General features: G+C 43.6%; 1 protein-coding gene across 1 annotated transcript; it reads right to left on the reverse strand.

Moving 5' to 3' along the window:
- Nucleotides 1-12436: 12436 nt before the first annotated feature.
- Nucleotides 12437-19172, reverse strand: COMTD1 (catechol-O-methyltransferase domain containing 1). The gene is made up of 7 exons (XM_042791781.1): nucleotides 19018-19172; nucleotides 17646-17779; nucleotides 16488-16593; nucleotides 15506-15624; nucleotides 15184-15238; nucleotides 13586-13719; nucleotides 12437-12821 (listed from the first exon to the last, which is right to left on the reverse strand). Exons 1-7 carry the CDS (start codon nucleotides 19097-19099, stop codon nucleotides 12669-12671), a joined length of 783 nt encoding a protein of 260 aa, XP_042647715.1. The 5' UTR covers nucleotides 19100-19172; the 3' UTR covers nucleotides 12437-12668.
- Nucleotides 19173-24407: the final 5235 nt, after the last annotated feature.

The following is a 24407-nucleotide window of genomic DNA, read 5'->3' on the forward strand; positions in this document are numbered from 1 at the left end:
TGACCTGAGCCTGACTGTGCATCTTGTCTGTGTGAACTGTAGCATTGCATTCCTGCCTGGTACAGCTGGAGTAGGGGTTGTCTGTGTGCATATTTCAAGGAGACGTATTCATGCTGTCATAAATAAAAAGTCCTTTCACATGAGATTATGATGCCCTGAATTTTTAAAGTTTTACTGACTTGAACATTTGTGTTCTTGCTGGGCTGTAGAAATTCTCCATGTTGTTTCAGTTAACCTTGCGCTCTTCACGTGCTTGAGCTTGGTGTGGTAGATTCTTAAATCTGCCTCGTGTACACTGCAGTCATTCAAAACAATGAAATTTGCTTGGAACTATTTCAGAATGGGCATGGAAACCTTTCACCCCCAAGCACTGGGGCACAGGTTTTTACCTTTCCCTTGGCTCTTGCTGGGATAAACCCAGGTAGTAATAGAGTGTGCTTACCTACTCTCTGGCATCTCCTGTTCTGGTATGTGGCTTATTACTGCAGTAGTCTTATCTACTGGGCACAAAGATACATTTAAATCTACGGTGGCTGCACTTCTATAAAAGTAGAACCAAGCAAATAGAAGTCAGCCCATGCATGGATGATTCAGCCCTGCTTGTGTCAAAGATCCTTGTTTCCTTATCAGTCAGCCAAGAAAGAAGCAACTCTATGCAAAGTAAGCCACTAATGATGACAAGTACTGGGCACCAGTGTCTTAATGGCAGGTACAAATGCTTTCTTCGAACTGGTGGAAAGGAAAACTCAAAGATGGTTGGCTTGTTAAGTGGCATGAAAGGGCTATGCTTGTTGCAAGTGGTTTTATCGTGCTTGTCAGTGGAGTATTTCTGTTCTTGATCTGGAATAGGAATTAAAACACATATCAATTATTTTAGTGACGTTTCCCTTCTCATGATTGTTCCTGGGCCTGCCTTTTAGTTGCCTGTTGTGTCCCATCTTTCCATGTGCTGCTGGGTGAAATGGAAAGCAATAAACAATTTTTGTGAGCCTAATGTACAGCATCTTCTACTTTAGCCATGACTTTGACACCGATGCTCATGTACAAGGAGGCAAACTTCCTTTTGCACAGCAATTTCTGAAAAATAATGCACAATTAAAACTTATGAAAATGCTACTAGACAAAATGTGTGGTGTTAGGCACAGATTTGGTTTGTATCTACACTCGTTTATCTAGTGGTGTTGAGAAAAGTGCTGGCAGAGCTTTCAAGATGGCAAGCAGTCAGACTGTTTCAGCTCCAAACATTTGACCTTTACTACAGCATGTGTTTTTAAATGAGAATTTTCTGCTGAAACCAACACCATGGCAATACTTACAGTACACTTACTGCTGGTTAACAGTAGCGTACAGATTGGAAATCTTTCAAGGGTTTGTGGGTGGTTTTGTGGGATGTTCTTTGTCCTGGATCTGTGGGGGAAGATCCTAATGCTACAATAATGACTCTTGGAAGATCCTAATGCTACAGTAATGTCGCTCTTTACTGGTTTTGCAATGTTAGCAACTCGGAACCTTTTTTGTTTACTTTGCCTGTGCTCCCATGAGCATTAAAATACTAAATGGCTATTGCAAAAACCTCACTGATCTTACATGGTGAGCTTCATGGAGTAGGTGTGGGTGTGCTGGGCCGAGCCCAGGCCTGAGAGCTGAGGCAGCAGCCCACAAGGAACCAGCGAGATTTGTCCTGGGCTGTTTTATTGATCCGTGGGGGCATTACTAAAATCACACCTTAACCGAGTATGAGACATGCATAACTTCTTTACTTAAGAAAGGGCAAGTTTTGCTAGGCTGTGTGTAGGGCTCGGCTGCCGCGCGGGGAGGGGCATTTTTCTCCGCATCGCTGTGCCTTTTCCCCCTGCAGCTGCTGCAGGAGCATTACCGCAGCCTCCTCCTGGCCGTGCCCCAGCCGCGCCGGGGGCTGGCAGCGCGCCGGGGATCGGGCCCACAGGCCGGGCCCCGCCCCGCGCCACCGGCCGCGGGCCGACGGCGCCATCTGGCGGCCGCCGGTGGCCTCTCCGGGGAGCCCCCCGCCACCAGCGCGGCGCGAGCGGCCGCCCGGGCCGTTGGGAGGCGGCGACGGCGGGAAAATAATAGTTGCGGTAAGCCTACGCCTGGTTCTGAGGCGAAGAGCTAGAATTAGAGGAGGGAAACCCCTGCGTGCGCTGGCACGCGGGTGTCCTCCCCGCCCTGAGTCTGAGAGCGCCAGGCGGCCCCCGTCGGCTTCTGAAGGAGCGGCTGGTCCTGTTCTCTACGCTGGCCTGCCGGCAGCTCGCTCCTGGGTGCACCCCCTCTCCTATCTAGGCAAAATTAATTAACAAAGCAGATCATCTTCCCGGCTGCTGCTCTGCTCCTGACTTGATGACACTTTCCTAGAAACCTCCCAATGGCTTGAGATCCCTTGATTTCCAGAGGTGTTCTGGCTGTCCTTGGCTTGGAGAAGCACTTGCTGAGAGGAGGACAGGGTGCACTAGCTGCCAAAATCAGAAAGCAAAGGAGAAAGTTGCAAAATGTTGCCTGACTCGTGATCTTCCCGTGTCTGGTGGCTCCAGGCACCGTGGTGGAGCTGGACTGACCCTGTGGTGGCCATGTGGCATGCTAGCAGTGGGACAGTGCCACAGTGTAGGTAGGTCACAAACGCTTCCCCCATCTTTGCAATTAATTTAAGTTCCAGTAAAACAACTGGTGCATGGGGACAGGGGAGAGAGCCCAGCAAGTTGGGTCAGGGCCTGTCCCGTGGGGATGCTGTGGTGGAGCACCTCCGTGGGGCAGCACTCTCCCACCAGAAGCAGTCACAGCAGGGTCAGCACTGCTATGAGGAGCAACTGTACCACCATCCCCTTCACAGAGAGGGTCTGTTAAAAAGCTGTTGTGCAAGGTATGTCAGTTGAGGGTGGGGAGTGGAGACAACTTTAATCTGGACTGTTTTGTTCATCAATGTATAAAATTTGTCTTTCCTAGACAAAATCAGAAGGCTAGTATGTCTATGGTGCTGGGCAGTCAGCCATGAGGCTGACACTGCTGCCCCAGGCTCCCTACTGCTTGCTCCTGGCGGGTGCCTTACCTTGTCCTGCTCCCCTCTTTGGGGACCCTTGCTGGTCTTTGGGGCCTCATTTCCCTGCCCAAGCAGAGCATGCAAACACCTCTTTGCCAGGTGTGTTGAGCCTCTCAGGTGCTGGGGGGGTGGGTACACTCCCAACTGCCCTGGTGCAGGAGGCTGAGGCTGAGCTAAGGCCAAATTTAGAGTTATAGTGAATTTTTTCCTTGCTACCTTGTCGAGTGGATTGAGTGGGTTACAATTGATCATGAGAGTCACCTGGTATCATTGTGACTTCTCTAATTAGCAGCATGTGCTTTGGGGAGCAGGGCAGGCAGTGTTTCTGCTTTCCCTTGTTGGTGCTCAATGTGTGTCCTTTAGCCTGGACAAAAGCCCACTCATAGCAGAGGAGGGTGTAGCGGCATTTACTGTAGGGTTTGGTTGCAAGCTGCTTGCTGTCATACCTGACAATTTCATCAGTTGGGCTGGACGGGACCAGATCTGACAGATATCTCCATGGATGTGGCAAGTGGAGGTGGTGGCCTTCTATACTGCCAGCTGCAGTCTTTGCTGGCAGAGATGGCACCAGGTGAGTGTGAACAGGCATCTCTGATGTTTCAGGAATCAATATTTTATGAATGTTTTAAAGTAAACTGCAATTCACAGATACTTCTTCAGGGTACTGTAATTTAGTGTAAATGCAGGCTTGTATTGCAGCCTCTGTAACAGAATGCTGATCTCCTTCCACTGTGTTTGAGGAAATATTTTATTCTTGCTTTACTTCTTTCAAGTTCCTTGGGAAATCTGGTACAGCATTCAGTCCTGGTGCAAGACTAGTAGGCTTTCAGGTGAGACCTAAAGCTTTGTATCAATGGCCCTCTCTGCATTTAGGTCCTCTCATGCATTCAGCATGCTATTGAAATTGTTTACAGCCCACTCACATAGCCTGAAGCTCATTTGCTTTAACTTCATCATGCCCACCATAAGGTGAGCTCAAGAGTGTGCGTAAATGTTGGAGTCTTGGTAGGTCTCCCTGTCAATCCAGCACAACCCAACTAGGCCACATTCTGCTTCAGAATTTCTCCCTCTTGTGGGCTGTTTAAAGTCTGGCCCAGAGTCCTATTTCCTACCATTTCCTTTTCTTTTCTGGGAAGCTGTAGCAGAGAGGTATACCATGCAGTCCCACCACAGTCATTCGCAGCAGCCTCTCCCGGAGGCACAGATCCTCTTAACTCACAGGATGCCCACATCCTGAGAGGAGTGCCAGGGAGTTAGGTAGTTGCTCTTGGTTCCCTCTGTGTTTAGCAAAGCATCACTCACTACCAGGCACAGAGAGCGGTGCTCTGCAGGGAAGCACGACCCCACTGCTTTGTAAGGTTTTTGTGTTAGGCTGATCCAGTTTCTTCTTCCTAAAATGAGATCATGCTCATATTTCTGTCTGGGATTTCTTAAATTAAAAATATGATGTGTCACTGTAGGACATGCGCTTAGTGTGGTGGGGCTGGGGCACACGAGGTCCCTGCATGCTGGCTGCACTGCAGAGTGTGGCTGTGCTGGCATTTGGTGCCAGTGGGAACGTGCCCACCTTGGCCACGTGAGCTGAGCTGCCTGCACAGCAGCACATGGGTACCTGAGGGGCAGGGTTTTGGGCACAAAGACTTCAGCCTGGTTATCAGCAAGGGAGAGAAGGAGAGAGAGTGGAGAAGCATCCAAAAGGTAAACTTTCCAGGAAAAGAAAGGCTTTAATTTTTTTTTTCTTCACAGGATAACCTTCCTGTTGCATAGGAAAACCCATTCTTACCTTGTCTTTGCTTTTCTTCTCTTCTTCTCAATAGCCTTTCATCCCTTGGAGGAAAAGTACAGGTAGTTAGCTGAAGTGATTTGGTGGTGTTGTAGCTGTTACACTCCAATTTTCTTTTATGGAGATGAAGATAAACACAAAGCAGAAAGAAAACATAATTAAACGCAGAAAAAGCAGTTATAATTTATGCTGATAATTCCTTAATTTCCTCCACCTCTTCTGCTGGAGAAATGTGACCATGGCACAAGGCTCCTTGGCCCTTCTGAGACCTGGGAATCCTCTACTGGCATAGACTGCCTAAAGCCAGCTATTTTCCTGTTTATAGGTTCTTGGTTTATTAGCCTGAAGGCAGAAGTAGTAAAATGAGACCTAATAAGGTCAGCAAGGAGTACATGAGAGGTAGAATGCAGAAATGCTTGATCATAAAATTAAAATCTGCATTATAATGCCTATATGTAATAGAGATGGCCAAAATTAAGAGTTCTTGTGCAGTTTTAATTAGTCTTTTGTAACCTTCTGAGTGCTTAGCTCCACAGCCTTAATCATGTGCCTTTAATGCAGTTTCTGGAGCCATAAGTGGTTCCTAACGTCAACAGGCAGACCCTAGCTGCAAGTTGGAAGTTTGCACTAAGAGTTTACCATAGTTAATGTCTGAAATTTTAAATATACATTTGAAGTTAAACTCAAGCTGAAGGGCATCACTCAATATCTGGTATGTGAGTGACTATGTCGAAAATCAAGAAAGGAAAACTTGGTAGCACCCATCAAAGTAGCCAAAGCTGTGTGAGAGGGGACCGTGACAGGGTTGGTGGTACCTGGGACCCTTTCTGTAACATCAGAAGGCATTTTGGGGCCCCAGATCTATGGTTGTTGATTCAATGTGTCTGTGCTTTTGCCTCTTTCAAGTTAGTCTTCAGTGATAACTTGAATCAGTCTCAGATTGTGAGGATAGGTCTGATCCCATGCAGCAGTCCTTGATGGGGACCAAGGGAGCTCAGCTTAGGTACCGTGGCCCAGGCCCTCAGCAGGACACCTTACTGGGTCCACATTGATGGTCCTCCCAACCCAAGGAGGTGGACTGCTGCCTGTTGGTGGGAACAGTGTCCAGGAAATGACTATGCCTAAAATCCACAACAGCTATGGGAAGACCCAGTGGTGATGTAGGAGCTGGTTCTACGCATCTGTGGAGAACCTGCAGTTTTTTGTACAGGAACTGTTTTGTCAGGAGCTTGACCTAGTGAGTATTTGTAATTTGTAATTGTGCTTTGATAGTGAATTAATGCTCCTCTGCACTGGAGATGTCTTTGAGGCTCACTGGAATATAATCTAGCTCTGCTGTTTGAAGGAAACCAAGGAGGGCCCTGAAATTTCTTCCAGGTTGCATTAATCTCTTTGATATAATACATGACCGCACAGTAGTTGCACAATTAACTGTGCCTTTCTGCTTTGGAACGACCCCACTAATTACTCTACATTGAAAAGATGGATTAAGTGTCTTGGGAAAGCGTTTTATAGCAGCTGACATTTAGATGGCTAGAGGACTTTGAAGGTGACGCTGCGGAAATGGCACACCAACACCCTGCTGATGTGCCCTGGAGGCTGAGGAGACATCGGTAGCTGGGTGGAAGCTCTGGGGTGAAGGCACCTGAGGGACCCTTTCTCACCTCTGTCTGTGGAGCTGGACCTTGCCAGAGGTGGAGGCAGATGTGGGTCCCTCCACACAGGGCAGTGTGGAGGTCTCACTGCCCCCTCCCAGTCCCCGCATGGCCCTCACACCTCTGCCTGGATTCAAAGGTATCCATTGCCGTCTGACAAAACTTTCCCCTTTTGCTGGTTACAGCTGTTACTGCTCCTTCTGCCTTCCAGGTTTTGACCTGGAGCAGACAACAGCGATGCCAACTTGTAGTAGGCAAATGCCAAAATATGTACCGTATGAGGAAATGATGTAAACACTGAGTGTCGTGAGCTACAGCCTGTGTGAGTTCAGATGGTATGGGGAAAAGGGTAGGACCTGCTTGTTTGTTTGTTTTTCCTCTTGTGCTGGTAGAAACCCCCTTTCTGTTGCCGGGGGTTGTGCTACAGGCTAGTAACATCTGGGCCATAACCCTATGGGGTTCTGTGGCCATGCCGTGCGACATGACACATAGAGCCCAGGTGTCCTGTGAGCCAGTCCACCCCTGAGAGCAGACTTATTCCACTGATGTTTTGCATTTGTGGATTTGATTCAAATTCTTAGTGTTGTGAATGTACAGCCAGGCTTTACTCTGGGTAATGCACATTGTGTTGTCATGTGTGTCTGCAGTAGTTAGGCATTGCATTTACTTGTGACAGCAGCAATAACACTCTCTCATTAACTATCTTCTGCAAATCTAATTTCACGATGTCAAAAAGTTACGCTTTTCAGCTCACCAACATAACCCAAGTCCCTACCCCAGCATAACTCAGAAGGTTGCTGTAAAAATGCACAGTCTCTTGGTTTTTCAGTAGATGAATAGGAATAAAATTATGAGCCTTTAAACTAAATAATATTTTTTTCCTTGTAGCTTGAGATCTGTTCAATCAATAATCTTTCTGCTAACTCTGGGGAGAATTTTAGTTGCCTCCATAAAATGTTTTAATTATTTAAAATCATAAAATATAAGTAGGCACAATTTGCTTGGAACTCATTAGGGAAATATATGAATAAGAAGAAAAGATAATGTTTGCTTCTGCATTAATTTAAAGCAGTCTCTAAAATATGAAATCTAATCCTGGAAAGCAGTGACTTATCAGCAATGTTTACTTTTCCTATAATAGGAGTAAATATTAAAGCAGCTAGTTATGTGCTTATCCCTACAGTATTGCACCGAGCCAAAAAGGAAGATAAATAACTTGCCTGAAATCCCACATTAATTTCCCTCTTTTACAGGTTTTATGTTTGTTCATTTCCTTTTTCAAAACATTGCTTTAAAAATTATTATTACAAAACAGGTGACTTAGAAACCACGAGTAGCTGCAAATGCATGAGACCAATTTGTGTGTGATTAGAGTTATGCAGAGGTAATGCTTTACACTTGAACGGAGCCTTTCACCCCAGTGCAAATCACCAGGCACAACATGCAGCAGTAGAGAAACGCCACTGCCCTGAGGCAGGGCTTGGCAGACCAGAGAGCAGTGCAGCCAATGGGCGAGGAAACAAAACTTGCTACCTTTAAGTTTCTCTGAAGAAACTTCAGTGCTCACTGTGTCAAGAAATTCTCATTTGCAGCTCTTAAGTGTGCAAAGGGAGAATAATTGGCTTTGTCCAGTACTTCTAGTTTTGGAACTCATCAGAAATCCTGCCCCCAAAAGATGCATCTCTTTTTATTTATGGTTTTACACATTTTCATTCTGGGAAGGATGTGATAGTGCTTCTGCTCCCATGAAAATGAAATGAGCAGTAAAATCAAACATGCTGCAGGCCACTTGTAGATGGGTCCAGATCGCTTGTGTGTGGGGAGCTTGTAAGTTATCCAAATGTGTTGGCATATCTGTTGTTTGGCAGAATGGATGGAGCTGCTCAGCATGGTCACGTTCCTTGTGATAGTGCAAGGGTGGCACCGGGGATGGAGAAGGCCTGTGCAGTTTCAGTAGATGGGTTAGATTGGACCAAGCTGTATTCGTCTCAGCTAGTAGGGAGAACAGTCTCTTAAAACAGCACTGACCTCTTAGCTTATTTACCCCTGTTGTGGCCATTTAGGATGGATTTCTTCAAGTGATAAAGAGTAGGGATAAGAAGTAGGGATGCAGCTAAGTGTGCTACTGCATTGTCAGAAAGGCATGAGGTTTATATTCATGTTCCTTTCCCCCTATTCTAAGGGCTTTATCACAAAAGGCTTACTAATTGTCTTCCATGAGCAGCAATTCACAGAAATAGAGGTCTGTGTGTAATGTAGCTACATTCAAACAGATTAAAAACAGTGAGTTTGTTAAGGAGGCACAGCAGTGTCAGAGGTTCAAACAAATGCCTCTAAGTTACATTACACCCAGCAGCCCAGTTTTCCTTTAGGTCTGCAGCAATGTGAGAGACCAATGATGCTCCCTGCTTCATCCCCTGCATGTCTCAGTGGGATCAAAAACTGCAGCACTGAATATGCAGAAGTGAGCTTTCAGCATTCAGGAACCCCTGTGTCTACCCTTGAAGAGTGAGTTGTTTCTTTTCTGGGGCAGCCCTCTCTCTAGAGATTTCCAAGCACCCAGTCCGAGTCCTGAGTGTTTTCCATGCTGTAGATAACTCCAAGCTCTTGCTATCCTTCCTCTGGGTGTATCTGAGAGGACCAGCACAAAGGGAGAGCATGGCAGCACTGCTGAGTGAGTGTCATCTGCTCATTTAATTAGCTAGCAGAGATGCAAAGTCTGCTCTGAAACAGTCTTCTGTTCCTTTCCCTGTCAAGCATCCAAATATCCCACCACACCATTTTGAATGTGACAAAGTCGGAGCAGGGACCGATACCCACCCAGCAGTTAGGATTACACGCTTTCATTCTCACAGTGGCTTCTGGGAGTTACTGCACTAGGGGGACTTTTTTTTTTTTTTCCTTTCTTAATGCACTATTTTTCAGTACCATTTCCTTTGGAGCAAGTCTGAACTGTTCATTTGTCACCTATGTTGGCCTCTCTGGGGTCAACCCTCGCAACTGGAAGAGATGCCAGTGCTGCGTAAGGTGCTGGGTAGTTGTGCTTGGGCAACAGCTGTGCCTACAGGTCAGTTCCTCTTCAGGGGTAGAAAATCCTGAGCCTCTGCAGTGTGAGCAGTAGCTCAGGTGAGTGTGTTACCCGGGAGGGGTGAGTAGACCTGTAAACTCTCATATACGATCTCACCATTAGAGAGAGACAAAGACTTGTGCTGCATTATCGTGTGGTCCACTCTCGCCACCTAATGAAAGCCTAAATTCCCATTGTCCCCACAAATTCCCCAAAGCTGATTCACCACTTGAATTAAACCATAATTATATATTATCAGCAGTCACTTTATAGTAAGGTTGAAGGATTAAATGCAGTTAGCGGTGATGAATTCCAGATGCACAGGACAGAAGTCTGAAGAGAAGGCCAGCTTCTGAGTAACTGCAAGATAGAGTGTAATGTATTCTAAATATTTGATTCAATTAAGCTTCCTTCTGCTCTTTGTTTCAGCTTACAGATGGCCCATCAATCTATAGTTTAGGGACACATTGCTATTCTTTCTAATGGTAATTACGTGATCAGGATGGAGACAGGTTTGATTAAATGCTCACACTATGCTCTGCATATTTAAAATGGAGCAGAGCCCAAAGCAGAGGCAAAATGCTAGCCTGCTGCACACAGCTTCAGCCTCAGGCACTTGATAGGTCTTCCTCTAGCACAGGTGATGGGAACTTTGCCAGTTCCCACCATTCAAGGAACATGAGTTTCTGGATTCATGAACTATGATTGTTTGTATTTGGTTTTAAATGTTGCTAAACTGTCATTTGACAGTTTCTTGAAAAAATACTCACAGTGCTTGCCCAGTTTTGGCTATACTTTACTGAGAGGATTCTTGCAACTTGGAAAACAGTAGCAAAACAATTAAAGGGTCTGTGATCAATCTTCCAGTGACTTCTGTGTGTCTGGGGAAGGCCATCATGGTACTTTTAGGCCAAGGTACGTATTTTGAACAACTTGTAGCTTGCTTGTGACTGTCAGCCTACAGCCTCTGAAAGCAGGAATATTCGAGAGGATGCCCCAGCTGTTAAAGTGTCGCATTTTGTGTTTGTAATCATTACAATTTTTTGTTATCTACTTAAAAAGTAAAATTGTAATGTAGAACACGGCCAGAAGCTTTGCATGCAAATGCATAATGATCGTGCATATTCCTTTAGCCACTCCATCTGAGAGCTATTATAGTCATTAAGGCTTTTGTAAGGTGTTATTTCTTTTACACAAATAAGAAAATTGAGCATTCAGAAATTTGAAGCTCTGTGGGTAAAACTGTACCCGGAAAAAGAAACTGGACAAGCTTTATGCCCTATTTAAAACATCATTTAAGAGCCAATACGCACCTCATCCTGGCCTTCTCCCAACCATGGATTTTACTTTACAGCAGCCAGTCCTCAATTCAGCAAAGTACTTACTTAAGCACATCCTGACATGCTCTGCTGAATCAGGGTTTTAAGTGGAAGTGACAGAAATAGAATTGAGATCTCACTCAGAGCCTCACTCTGAATCCATCAGGAAATGCTTCCTTTCTTCATTACTCTCCCACTGCAGTATGCTACCACGAGCGTCTGAGACAGGCAAGACCTGTGCCCTGAATGTGTGCCCCTTATCAGAAGCCAAGCCACCCAGCTGAAATTTGAAAAATGTGAGCCAAGTAGCCAGTTCTAACAATTTTGAGACTTAAAATCTTTGTCCCCCTGTGCCTTGAGTCATTCAAGTGCATTATTTAAGCAAATGAAAGGATTCTCTTAGCTCTGATACAGCCTCCCTACAGGAGACCAGCAAATATAAAGTGACCTTTTTCCTTCCAGTGTATCAGTCCCCTAAAGCAGTAGGCAGTGGAGCTTTTGTCTGTGGTTTGGGTTTGTTGTTTAATTAGGTTTTCTGTATAATAAGAATTACAGGCTGAAATAAAAAGCCCTGAAAAATAATTGTTATTATTATTTGTAAATCACCATGGAAAGAAGTAATTAATTAGATTCTTATTCTCTAGTTTGAACAGATTATGCCTCCCACCCCCTCTGCTTAAGTTTCTTTCATTGGTCCCAGGTAAGGTAAGCTTTTTCAACTACTGTTTCTTGATCAAAAATTTTACAGAATGCATCAGGATAAAACAAGATTAATGGATGACAACAGCAAATCAAGTTAACTAGGGAGTTGAAAATACTTTAGGAAAAATACTTTACTAAGGCCTGGAAAAAGCATCATTTTGTTACGTGCTGCCTAGGGAAGGGAATCTCTGCCTGCAGTAATTATCTGAATAGCCAGTCAACAGCTGTATTGCATTCTCATACAATCATCATTTTCCTTCTGTAGACTTGGTACCAATGCTGTGCTGGCAACTTTCTAGGAAACAAGCACCGAGTAAGTTGCTGCTTTGGTGGGCAGGTGGGAGAGAGAGAGGAAGGAGGAAGAACTGTTTTGATTTTCTTCTTGCCCATTCACTCTTCCTTGTTCTCACTTCAAACAAGTCAGAATCTGCCCTTTTACCTAGGTTAAAGAAACCCAGTCCTTGCACACAAAGGTTTTAGGGAGTGCTCTGTATCGCAAATCCTGTTTGTCCTGTGACATGCTTTTAAAGACTTATTTTTTTTCCCCAGATGATGTATATTTGAGGCTTCTTATGTAGTACCTTTCAAGGATTACCAGTGACTTTCAATATTGTTAGTGTGAGAAAGCTTGCCGTCTCCTTAATGTCATGTATATTTCACTAAAGATCCATTTCTCTATTAGGGCTTTTATTATTACTAAACTCTACTTCTTTTCCTTTTGATGGCAGGACTGATCATTCTGCTACTTACTAGCCTCTTTTAGGACAGAAAATGACTTGGTTGTATTGACTCACTTGGAACTGAAGTCATTCTACAGATGGAGATTTTTTTCAACCACTGTCTTACAAGGACAACTACACATATATTTACTTGCTTTATTACAATTAAAATAAGAAACCATAGTAGATCTCAAAACAGGTCTCTCTTCCCAACTTAGCTGCCATTAGGATCCTGCTGCTCCTAAAGTCTACTTTCCCAGGCTAGTGCTATCCAGTGGAGATATAGGTTAAATAATCATTTTTGATACTGCTCCGCCTGTATTTTTATTGATGATTTGATACTGTTTGCTTCCCATCTGCTGGGCTTCCCTGAGTTACAACTTGAATGCTAATGTGACTCCATCCCCCATTGGGAGCATGCTGATGTTGACCCGTGCATCTCTGTGAAGCTTCTCATTGAGGTGGTGGATGCTCTGGGTTGCCAAGTCATCCTTTCTTGGTTTTAGCACCCTTCCACTCCAAAGGACCTATTGAAAAAAGAAATGTCATGCCCCTCATTTGTTCTAATATGTTCCAAAGGAAGCTTTGGAAAAGGTCCTACATATTTTCTAGAAATTGAGATTCCTTATTGTATTTCAGATTTTTAGTGGTCTCTGACGTGGAGCTCTCATAAGGAAGCAGGACTGGGAGTCCACAGAATTGACTAATTGTAATTCTACTGCAAATTAGAAGCCAAAATAAAAAAATACGTGATTAAACAGAGGTATTTTTAAAAGCCCCTATTCAGCTGTCCCTATAACCTTAAAGGTGCCTGAAGTTTAACACTGTTAACATTGTCTTTGTTTCTAGTAAAAGTTACAAATTGCTAACTTATTAGTAGCTAATGATTGTAAGTGCCACCTTTGATCTTGTGTAAGTACTGTACACAATAGATGCACTACAAGACAAATCAGAATAATACACAGCATTCTCTGTAATGAATTACAAAAAACTTAAGTTTCTGTTATCATAGGCTGTATATGTACTAACATAAATTTAACATATTACTTCTTACTTCTATAAGGTTTTATTCTTTGCTTATATTAGTGTTCCATATAGCTTACTTTAGGAATTTATGCTGAATTTTAAAAGCCTACCTTGTATAACATGGAACAAACATGTTGCAATTGGCAACCAAGTTGCAGGTCAGAAATCACATTACTGGAATCCCACTGTGACTTTTTTTTTTTCCTTTCCCAGAGGCAAAAGCAGTAACTCCCTGTGCTACTACCACTACAACTGCAGTACTTACATTATCAATAGCTATTATTCCCCCTCTCTTTATGAGGCGCAAACATTTTTCATAGTACTCATTGTAGCTTTCTTTATCCGCATCAATGAAAGCAAAGTCAAAGGTTTCTGCTTCTCCAGTGGCCAACAGTTCATCTAGATGAGCAACAAAGTGAGTTGTTACACCCTGGTTAATGCTGTGTAGGAGGAAGTCGTCCATTTATATCAAAGTTCTCATTAAATAATGATTTTGGTGCCTTGACCAGGCAGCCTATTCCTCTACAGCTAATTACTAGAAAAGCTTATCCCACAGAAACCAATCTAGACATCATATATGCCATAAAACACTCAGTTACCGAGTTCTGCCTACTTGGAAGTTCATGGGGTAGTTCTAAACCTGCAGGATGCAGCTGGGACTGCTGAAAGGTGCAGTAAAAACAAGTCAAGCAGTTTGAAACTGGACGCACTCTACACCTTCAGCTATTTTTTGAGCTGACTGAGAAGAACTGTTTTAAGTGGATTAGGATTTTTCTCACATTTATGAACAGGTTCTGAATGCTAATCTCTCGCTGATGATCAAGTGCAAAGATGGAGGCCATGAACAAACACTGTCAGAAATCTCTATCACAGCAAAAGATTGCTGTAAGTAGTCCCTCCCTGGGCCAAGGCAAGTGGAGTTCAGTTTTAAGTTCTCCTAAATGGACTTCTTGACTGAGAACTCCAAATTGCCAGTTGCAGAGATGCTGCTGCCTTCCTAAGGTTGTTGGCCACCCCTCTCACCTGCCCTTATCCTCTGCCAACAGAGGATCTTTTTGCCTGAAGCATCGCCTAGACAAAGCTCTCCATCAGACTTCAAGGACTGTGCATCCTAGCAGACTTCCAACATTTGCCTTTTTAGAAAGGATAGATGAATTTTGAAGTAATACAATATTATGGATGGATTTGTGGATCCATCAAACACCTTTACTGGAAAACTTCTTCTGCCTCCTCCATTCCTAGCAAATTTCTTGCATTTTCAGAATATTTATTAATATTCCATCTGCCCCACATATTCTCTTTTTTTGAATGAGAAAAGTCATTGCCTTCCTAATGGTCTTGCGTGATTTTGGCACATCCTAAATTTTAACTCCTCTGGAGACAATTCAACTGTTTATATCTTAAGTTTTATAATGGCTTCAGTATTTTTTCTGCACCTCAGCCCTTTCAGAAAACTGTTCCTGTCTATAACAAAGAAATACTTGCTTAGAATGGACAATGGATAAGAGAAACTGGGCTTTGTCTAATTAAGCTGTTTTAATCAGCTTTCCCAGAAGCAGCTGACTATAGTACTTCATAGAGTAAACAAGGCGATGGACAGAACAGGTGACTGACCAGTACAGCTCCCTACACAGCACAGGCAATTTTTTTCCTGTCTCTGCTAGCACGTAGGAAAACTGAACTTCTGAAGTGCTGAAGTTTTATGATTTTTTTTATTTATCATTTAAACGTAAGACAAACTGTCTCACTGTTGGTAAAGAGATCAGATCCAGAAGCATATATGGTCTTAGATTTCACCAGTATTATATCCATCTTCTACTTCTAGGGAAGGAATAAAAAAAAAAAGTATCTTAGGTCACTTACCAAGTGTTTGAATTGCTGGCTTAATCCGCAGGTCAATTTTATCATCTACTCCTGCCTAGAATGAAAAAGAATAAATTGCCGATGAAAAGTGGTCAAGAAATAACCTGTTAGTAGGTTGTACTCAGGGAATGATTGGTGTTCAGGTATTTTTCCTATTATTTCTAGGTTCCAGACAGACTTATTTGTCTTTCCAAACTGAACGCTCTCAGCCTCCTTTAATGATATGAATGCTTGTGTGTGTATGTGCAAGTCTAAGATACCAAAATCCCTTGAGATGCAAATGCAGCTGTCCCAAACATGTAACAGAAGAGATGCTGCTTACCTCCTTCCACAGTGGCTTTCCAATTTTGACATAGTCCTCATTTATATCACAGGCAATAACTCTGCCATTATCTGGCAGCACAAGTGCCATATTCAAGGCATTATAACCTGTGAAAACACCTAGGAAAATCATAAGAGTCATCAACACTTACCATATTGTGAAAGGAAAAAAAAAAAAAGATAAATAGTGAACTACAGGGCTCCTTTCATAATGAAAAACCCCAAAGGAGTCAAGGATAGCAACTTGTTAGTGGACACAAAAGGTTTCCCCTCTGTTTTAACGTAATGGTTGTTTGGGTGGATTTTTTTACTTTTTTTTTTTTTTTTTTTTAAAGTAGTCTTTTAGCGAAGCTTAATGTTGGCTTTTTCCAAAAGTCTCCTGGACACACAAGGCATAGTCTGGTCCGGTATCTCTCAGGAATGCTCCTATTTAAAAGTGGAGCTAAATCCTGAGCCAAAGCGACCTGACCACCAGCGAAATACCAGGGCATCGTAACAGCCAGGCCGAGAATGAAGATGGTGGGAACCCATACCTGGCTGCTCAGCATCACTCTGGCTTTGGGACATCCTGCTAACATAGGTGCATCAAGGAAAGCGGATTGGATGCAGGGCCTGTGCAGCAAAACATGTTCTTCTGGCAAGAAACTGATACAGGAAGGAAAGAATACACCCTGTCCTGCAACTGCTGGAGACCCAGGTGATCTGTCGATCTTATTTTTTCAGATTGCCTCAGAGTTGACGAGACATCCATGCTGATGCCAGAATTACTGAATGCACAGATAGACAAAGTGGCAAGTAAGTGCAAATCAGACACTAATTTTCACACTGTAGTTCGCCCACCTGTTTCCCAAGACAGGTATGCAGTCCCTTACTATGCTTAGATATCTTAATGTAACTTAAGGTATCTTAATGTAAATGTGGCTGTATTTGGAGAAGCACAGCCACAAGCTTTATTCTATTACAGAGAACAAAGTAACTCTTACCTATTTCAAGAACTTTCTTGGCTTTAATGAGTTTGACCAAATTTGCCATAAGCTGAGCCTGGTCACAGGACACCATCATTTTACTGCAGGGATGATCAGCGGTGAGCTAGAGAGGGAAAAAAAAAAATAACATATCACAACAAACAAAACCCAAAGCTTCCAAAACAATATCCTAAGGAAAAAAAAAAACAAGAGAAACCCCAAGAAAAAGATACACTCCTCCCTTTCTCATATTAGATGGCTTTGTGCTCCATTTGTGAGCCAGAAATTGGCTGGAATCTAACGGTAACTAAGGAGGGTGGGGTGTGCATCATAAGCAGTGGCTGATCATTCAAAGCAGTAATATGCCCCAAAGCGACCATCCGTGGCTGTGGCAAACTCAGCAATAGTTATAACTGATGAAGAACCACAGAGGAACCTTGACTGCAAAAGTCCTTTATTTCTGTAAATTTACATAGAGAGATGTGCCTTTTTTTTTTTTTTTTTTTTTTTTTTTTTTAAGATTATAACCTTTGTACTTATGTCCTTACTCCTCCAAGACATGTAGAATGGTTTTATGAACTGCTAGGTCAGTCTGTTGCCGAAGGTCAAACCACGTGGTTCTGGTTACGCAGAGCAGAGCTGTGCTGTGGCAGTTGAATGGAAAAGGAAGGTCCTCTCCTTTTCTTTCTTCCTCTTGGGCTCATTCCAACCAACCAGCTCCAGTACTTAACATTTAATTGCTTTTCTACAGGAGTAGTTTGTCTCACTTGAAATGACTCAATCCTGAGTCAGGCGGTCTGTTCTGAGCTCTGACACTGGAGCCTGCTGGAGGACATCACCTCTCTGAGCTAGTTTCCTTACATGCCAACTAAAATGAACAGAAGTCACCTGTTCAAGTCAAAATCAAGTGCTGCCCAAATGTGTGGGCTTGGGAGCCATGGATGAAAAGACATGTCTAAAACGTATGCCAGTAATATTAAATAGGCATTTAAGTAGCCCTGAACATTGGAGAGTCTCCTGGACTCCAAAGTTCTAATGTGTATGCAAGTAAGATGGAGAAAGGAACATTGCAAAGAATCCAGCAGTTCAGGATCAGGTGTGGGCGATACCAAAAAGTCCTAGTGGAACAGTGAGGGCACTGAACAGAAAAACTGCATGGGGGGAAACAATACTGACCAGTCGCAGCTTCTTTAGAATTGGATGTTCCCGCAAAGAGTGATCCAGTATGTACTGCCAGAGAGGACTGCTTTTCCCCATAACGCTCTTGGATGATTTGGGTGTCCCAAAAACTAAAGATGGGTATCTTTTACCTACAAAAAATAAGGAATAAGAACCTTTTCAGTTATTGCCTGCGTAAATGTAGCAAGCACTTAAGTATTACTACAGGTTAATGATTTCTTTGCTCTGAAAAATACAGTGAAAAAGGAAAATTCAATGTAGCTGGACATCTCAGTGGGCTCCAATTTTTTTTTCCTTCTTATTTTTAACCACTAAGATGTCCGGCCCAAGTCTGCAAAAGTGGAAAGGGAAAGGCTTGTGTACTGTGTTCAGTGGCCGATATGAAGGTTACAAACTGTCATATTCTTACAGGACAACTAACCATATCAGGACGCCAAGGGCAAGTGTAAGGAGAAAAGCATGAATGAGGCACACTGTTTTCATAGTCTGGGGACCTTGTTTTGCAGATGGACAGAGGCTGTGGGTCTTCAGGGCTGTCAGCTGATGCATCTTCTGAAGCCCTGTCTCCTAATGACAGCGTCCTGCCCTCTGGCCACGGGAAATCTGGCATTGCTCAGTGGCTTGTTTAGCATGAAACCAGTGCACAAAAAAAGTAGATGCTGAAAGCTTAAGTATAAAGACTATTGTCTATCTACTGAAATACAGTACTATCTCGGCTTTGATGCCCAATGCTTGTTTTACCAAACGGGGCAATTATTTTAAAGAAATAACAACTCCGAAATCCTACTTCCACATCTCCTGACAGTTGTTTTCTATTAAAGAACACTTTTATTTTGAAGTTTTAATTTTGTTTTCCGTTAATGGCTCTATTTTACAGACGATCACAGAGAGGTGTGGATTATTTCAGGAACTTGCTTGCAGTCAAAGGGTACGTAAGCGAGCAGCTGCGTGACGAGCCCAACACCAGCCTCCTTCCGCAGCCAGACTGCGAGTGAGCTCGTCCTCTGACCCCGGGGAATGGAAGCGAAACTGTTCCCAGCGGAGAAGCGGTGGCCAGGACGCCGGCACGGCGTCTCCTGGCTGGCCAAAACACGCACGCAGGGGCCGGGCTGGGACCTTGTCCCGGGGCCCCACGCCGCGGCACCTGGGATTACGTACGGGCAGCGGCTTGGGCTCTAATACCACCACTCCGTTATCCGCCGCAGCTCAGCGACGTCCTGGCCCGCAGGGCGGGGACGCTCCCTCCGGGGGGAACCTGCCCGGGCGCCGCGGTCCCCGTCCTGGCCCCGGCGGGGACACGGGGAGGCTGCAGCCCTTGCCCCCACCCCCCCGCCGTGGGCTTGCGGGAGGGGAAGGACACGCCGCTTACCTGCGAGCAAACCCGTGGCAAAGGCGACCCCCAGCATCGCCGTCCCGACGGCCACTTCCTTGGGCACGCTGAAAAGGGGCATTTTGGGGCCGGGAGGGGAGCGGGGCGCCGGGCGGGAGCCGGGGAGTGGCGCGCGGGGCGGGGGCGGGGCCGGGCGGCACGTGGCGGCGCCGGCGCAGTGCGCCTCGTGGCGTGGCTGTGGGGGGGCGCGTGGGGTGTGTGGGTGCCGTCCCAGCGTGTCCACTTGGAGACGGTAGTTTTGGTGGGTTTTCCACCACCAGGGAAAGGTTTGCGGCCCCCGCGCCCTGAGGTGCCCGATGCTGGTCCGGGCATCCTGTGGGAGCCGCTGACCGAGCTCTGTAGCGGGGTGCGGAGTGACAAAAGCAGCACCTGGGAGGCCGGTTCTGGTATGTCTTCGCTGTAGTCGTCGTTTTAAAACACACCCAGATGTTGTGCGAACTGGTAATGGGCTCCAACGGTGGAGCTCTTAAGAGAGATGTCCTCATGAGGGGCTCAGGCCTCCAATTAGCCCTGGAAATGAAATGTGTTCTCTCCTTCCCCTAGCACAAATGGTTTTTGCAGCTGAGGTGCAAGCAGATGCCTTTTCAAAAACCATGTGCGACTGTGGGACTTAAGTCTTGTGACCAAAAGAACTATGAGTTTCCTGGTGAAAGGGAGCAAGGAAGATCCTCAGTGAGCCGGGGAATGGGGCCTGGTTTCCTCTGCCGCTGTTTCAGCCCCCTTCTGCAGCATCTTCCACTTGAGCTGCAGCAGTGCCCTTGCCACTGACAGCCTGGTTGTTTAGGGATCTCCTCCCTGGCCTGATCTGTCTCAGAGGGAGTTAATACACAAACTGTGACAGTGACTGTGCTACCATCTTTTCTTAGAAATGAGGCTAAAAAAATCTTTTATGTGTTTTTCTTTCATTACATAGATACATGCTGAAAGGCCCCAGCAGTGCCTGTTGAAGGTGGGTTGGGCATTTGGTTTTAGTTTTGTGAAGCATTGGCAGTATCTGGATTTTGCAAAACCCAAGCAAGATGTGAAGATCTATCATTTTGTTGCTCTACAGATGAAATTAGCAATGTTGCACACACACCAGGAATACACAGACATGGAGTGGGTTGCAACTTGGCCTCAACAGATGTAGGATGAAAGCAGGTAAAACCTCCCTTTTGGCACATAGTTAATCTCTAGAAAGCTAGATGAACTTTGTGCCAGTAGGCTAGGATGATAACTTTGCAATTATGTTCCTGTGCTAGCAAAACTGTCTGTTTCCTCTGCTTCTGTTTCAGCCCCCTTCTGCATCATCTTCCAGGTGAGGCATTTATGGGAAATTGCTTTGCCTATCACTGTATTTTTAGTGTGTGCTAGATCTTACTTACAGACTTGAGCTCAGATCTCTTGTATTTTCTTTTGCAGCAGCTAAACATGTCAAGCACTAAGGAGTCAGCTGTGCTTTCTGACTTGCAGAACAAAGCAAGACAACTGATCTGTCTTGGCAGATGAAATATCTTTCATTTCACTTTTTAAATGTTTTTGATTTTGAAAGCTGTGAGTGCTATTGGTTTCTTGTTTGTTTGTTTGTTTGTTTCCTCCATTTGGTATCTCATCACTTTCTCTGTGTACATCTTTCTTTTGTAAATGAAAACATTTCATCCCATCTTTCAGAAGATGAGTTATCCAGAAGCACTGGAACTTGTTAGTTTTAGGCCAAACACAACTGCAGGAGACAAGAAACTCTTCTAGCAGCCATAAATCAGATTTGTGACTGCGCAGCTCCATCTAGTGATTATTCTCTACAACTGCAGCAGGAGGGGCGGAGTGTGGAATACGCTGTCATTTTCACGAAACTCTACATTTGTAACCTTCTCCAATGTGTGTTGCCCTCTCAACTCGACAAGCTGCCTCACTTGAAACTCTCTGGGAACTTCAAGTTTCTGAAATCTCCAGAAGAGTTGATGAACAGAATTTCTAGCATGCTTCAATGTGTGTCTGAAACTTACTTGTTTCCACCCAAGTTTTTATGCAGTAATAGTTTACCTGTGGTGGCAGTGTCAGAAGGTGTTTTACTATGTTGGTGTATTGGACAATGTATTGTTTCCTTTAGATAAGGAAGTGGATTTACAGATACCTAAGTCAAGATAAAACTCTTCCTTAGAGCGGCAAAAGAGTTAAAAGTCTTTTGACTAAACAGAAAGGAGCCAGCTGCTTTTCTTGAGCCTTTGCAGTTTTCATTTGACATAGCTTTGTGATATATTACTGAACAGAAGACTTTGATTAATCAGATTAATTAGCCACATCTGCAGTGTGCTGTGGTTACTTGAGCATTTAAACATTTTCGTAGATTTCTGCCTACCACTTGTGCTGAGTAAGGTGAAGGCTACCTAGAGAGAAAAGCCTGTGTGAAGGGGGCTTGGATACAAACCTCACTGCTCCCTACGTCTGTAAAGTCAATCCAGTTGCACAGGTTTCACAGGAGATCAGGATTGTTCCCAGTGTTGTAGCCAGTAGGTGTTTTTGCTGTGCCTGGAAGTGCCTTCTCCCTGGAACTGTGTTCCTGAAAGGGTAGGAAGGTTTTGGCATCATCTTCAGACCTGAGCCAGAACATGATTGCTTTTGTGAAACATAAGGAGTAGGACAGATAGGATTCAGGCTGGCTAGTCAGTGGTTGACCTCAGGGTGTGAGAATCCTCACTTTATTTATATTGATAATTTATCCACAGCTTCACAGTCACTGGGTAATTGATATCTGCAATAGTTGGTTTTCCTACTGAAACCTTCTTTCAAGGAATGTTTTTGTATGTGGGAATGTTGCGCATCATCCCCCTTGGTGTCACCTAGCTGTGTAGACTTACTGTAGAAATGGGATTGACAAAGCAGTAGCCTGCTGACAAGGCTGTTGTCTCACTTCTGGGTTTCCCCCTTTCATTTGCAGCTATTTTTAGATAGACCAGTAGTGCCTAGTAACTGAGGCACCAGCGTAAAATGCTAAATGACTTGTGAGTTTAATAAGCTGCTCCCTTCCACTCTGCTCATATTTTAAATTTTTTTTCTTTGTTGTTTTTGTTTTTCTTCCCCTCTTCAGTCTTCCATCTGTTAGCTACCTGAGCTCGGCCATGTGTTCTGTCAGGCTTCCAGGACATTGGTGGTGTTCTGTGGTCTGCTCCAAGGTGGTGGTAAAGGGCAATAAACAACTGCCATGGTTGTCTTACTGCTGCACAATGAAGAAGTAAAATCTGTGTGTGGCTCATCCACTGTCCAGTGTGGATAGCCAGGGGTTGTCCATACTGTGATTGAAAGCCTACCTGCAACATATGCACTAAACCATAGTTGCTGCTGACCTGGTTTTACTAGAGCTATTGGCAACGTGCCTACTAAACCTTGCTGGCAGCTAGAATGGTTTTACTGGACCAGAGTGGGTATAGATGACTCTTTTGAAAATCATAATCACTCTGTGGTAGAAAATAATTGTATACCACAGACATGCTGAAGGAAGTGTGTATAGGCATATTGAAACAGCACAAACTCACTGGAAATAACCCTTCTACCTTTGTTGAAGATATATTGGCCTGTGACATTAGAAAGGATTCAGTGAGTTGCATGTTGTGTCTGCTTCATTCAGGTTGCAATGTTGCTGGTAAGGCTTCAAGTATAATTTAAACAGTGCTTACTTCAAATTTTGGTTACCCACACATTGTTCTCCTCTGTTTACAATGAGGATAGCATCATGTGGTCCCTGAAAACATGGCAGCATTTGCATAAAATGTTGAGAAGCAAGTGTAAATACTACATGCATTTAGTTTAGTGAGTAAAGTAGAAATGTGTTTGGAGCTTATGTACATCTGAAAAGAGACAGTGGGTTTTGCCCCCAGAAGCTTACAGTATGAATGTAAAAAAATGGTCATGGGCAGGAAGTGTAAGAAGGAGTTGGATTGTATTGATCAGTGTGCTTGACAATAGACTAATTGTCAAATTTCTCAGGTGAAATTAGAGTAGGTAAGTCTTAAGGAGCATTCAAGAGGAAGGAAAATGAGGTTTGGAGCTGTTTACAGTGAGTTTACCTCAAATATGAGTGCAGAATGAGTAAAAGCCCAAATACAAGGCAGAACCAAAGAAGAATGCATTCATGCATTCACACAGTTAGAGTAATTGCTGAAAATACTGATTGAGATGGCATTCTTGATGAATGGGATTTGCATGAGATTAGAGCTGGGGAAAGAAGTTGCAGTAATCCAGGTGATGAGAGTTTGGACAAAAGTTTTTAGCTGTGATGATGAACATACAGAAATAATCTTGGAAATACGTAAAAATCTTTCTCAGTGTTTTTATGTGCTCGAATGTGGGGGACTGGAGAGAAATTAGAGTTGAAGAATTACGAGTTGAGTGATAGGCAAAATGGTAATTTTTATCTATATTGATGGAGAAGAAAGGTTGGAGATCTTAGGCTGACCTGATTTTAGCCGTCCTCAGAGAAGTGTTTGAAACAGATTAGGGTTTAATCTGGTTGCAAGGAGATAGGAGTGAAGAGGCAGATTTGCAAGTTGCCTGCATTGACATGGTGGATGAATGTGTATATAGATGGGGCCAGTTACTCAGAAAAAAACAGGAAGACTTGAATTCCCATACCATATTTATTTATTTTATTTTAATGGGCTTTCATAATCTCTCTGGTTAAAACTGAAACAGTTTACTTACTATATTTATGTGTTAATTCATCTATCTTAGACATTGTAGACAAAACGTATATATTTTATGATTTTACACTCTACAGTGTACATCTCTTTGCAAGACCTAGATAAATCAGTTGATGGTGGCATATTTTACAGGAAGGTATATTGAATTATTATTTTTTTATTCACATTTGAGATTTCTTCTTTCTTCCAGTTGGCTTTGCTATTGTATTTGTCTGTTCCATCCCTGTTATCTCTGTAGTATAGTGTACACTTAGCATTTCATTTTACAGTTCTGTAATGTAGTGTTTGCCATTTACTGGCATAACCTCCTTGACCTTAGAGATACTCATTCCACATGTATCTGTTGTAGCAATTTTTTTGCCATGAATGTTCATACATCTTCTCAACTGAAAATCTTGGGCTTGTAAGAATGGTACAATCTTTTTTTTTTTTTTTTTTTTTTAATCTGTGATAAATGGAATTGCTCTCCAAAATTTTCTTCTGATAGTTGAATTCAGTAATTTGAAATAAGACTAATAGTTTCCCAAATACTCATCATTGCTTCTAAAGTCATCTGGATTTTTTATCAGACAAACTGTAAGTATCAAAGCTTCCTTTAATATGATTCATTGTCCAACTGGAGGGTAATCACTAAAATGGAACGCAGACATGAACAATGACTTTAACTAAGTTGGTGCGGTTACTTTCATCCTG

The sequence above is a fragment of the Tyto alba genome, unplaced genomic scaffold, assembly GCF_018691265.1.
Source record: "Tyto alba isolate M040663 unplaced genomic scaffold, T.alba_DEE_v4.0 Super-Scaffold_1, whole genome shotgun sequence".
NCBI classification, from domain to species: Eukaryota; Metazoa; Chordata; class Aves; order Strigiformes; family Tytonidae; genus Tyto; species Tyto alba.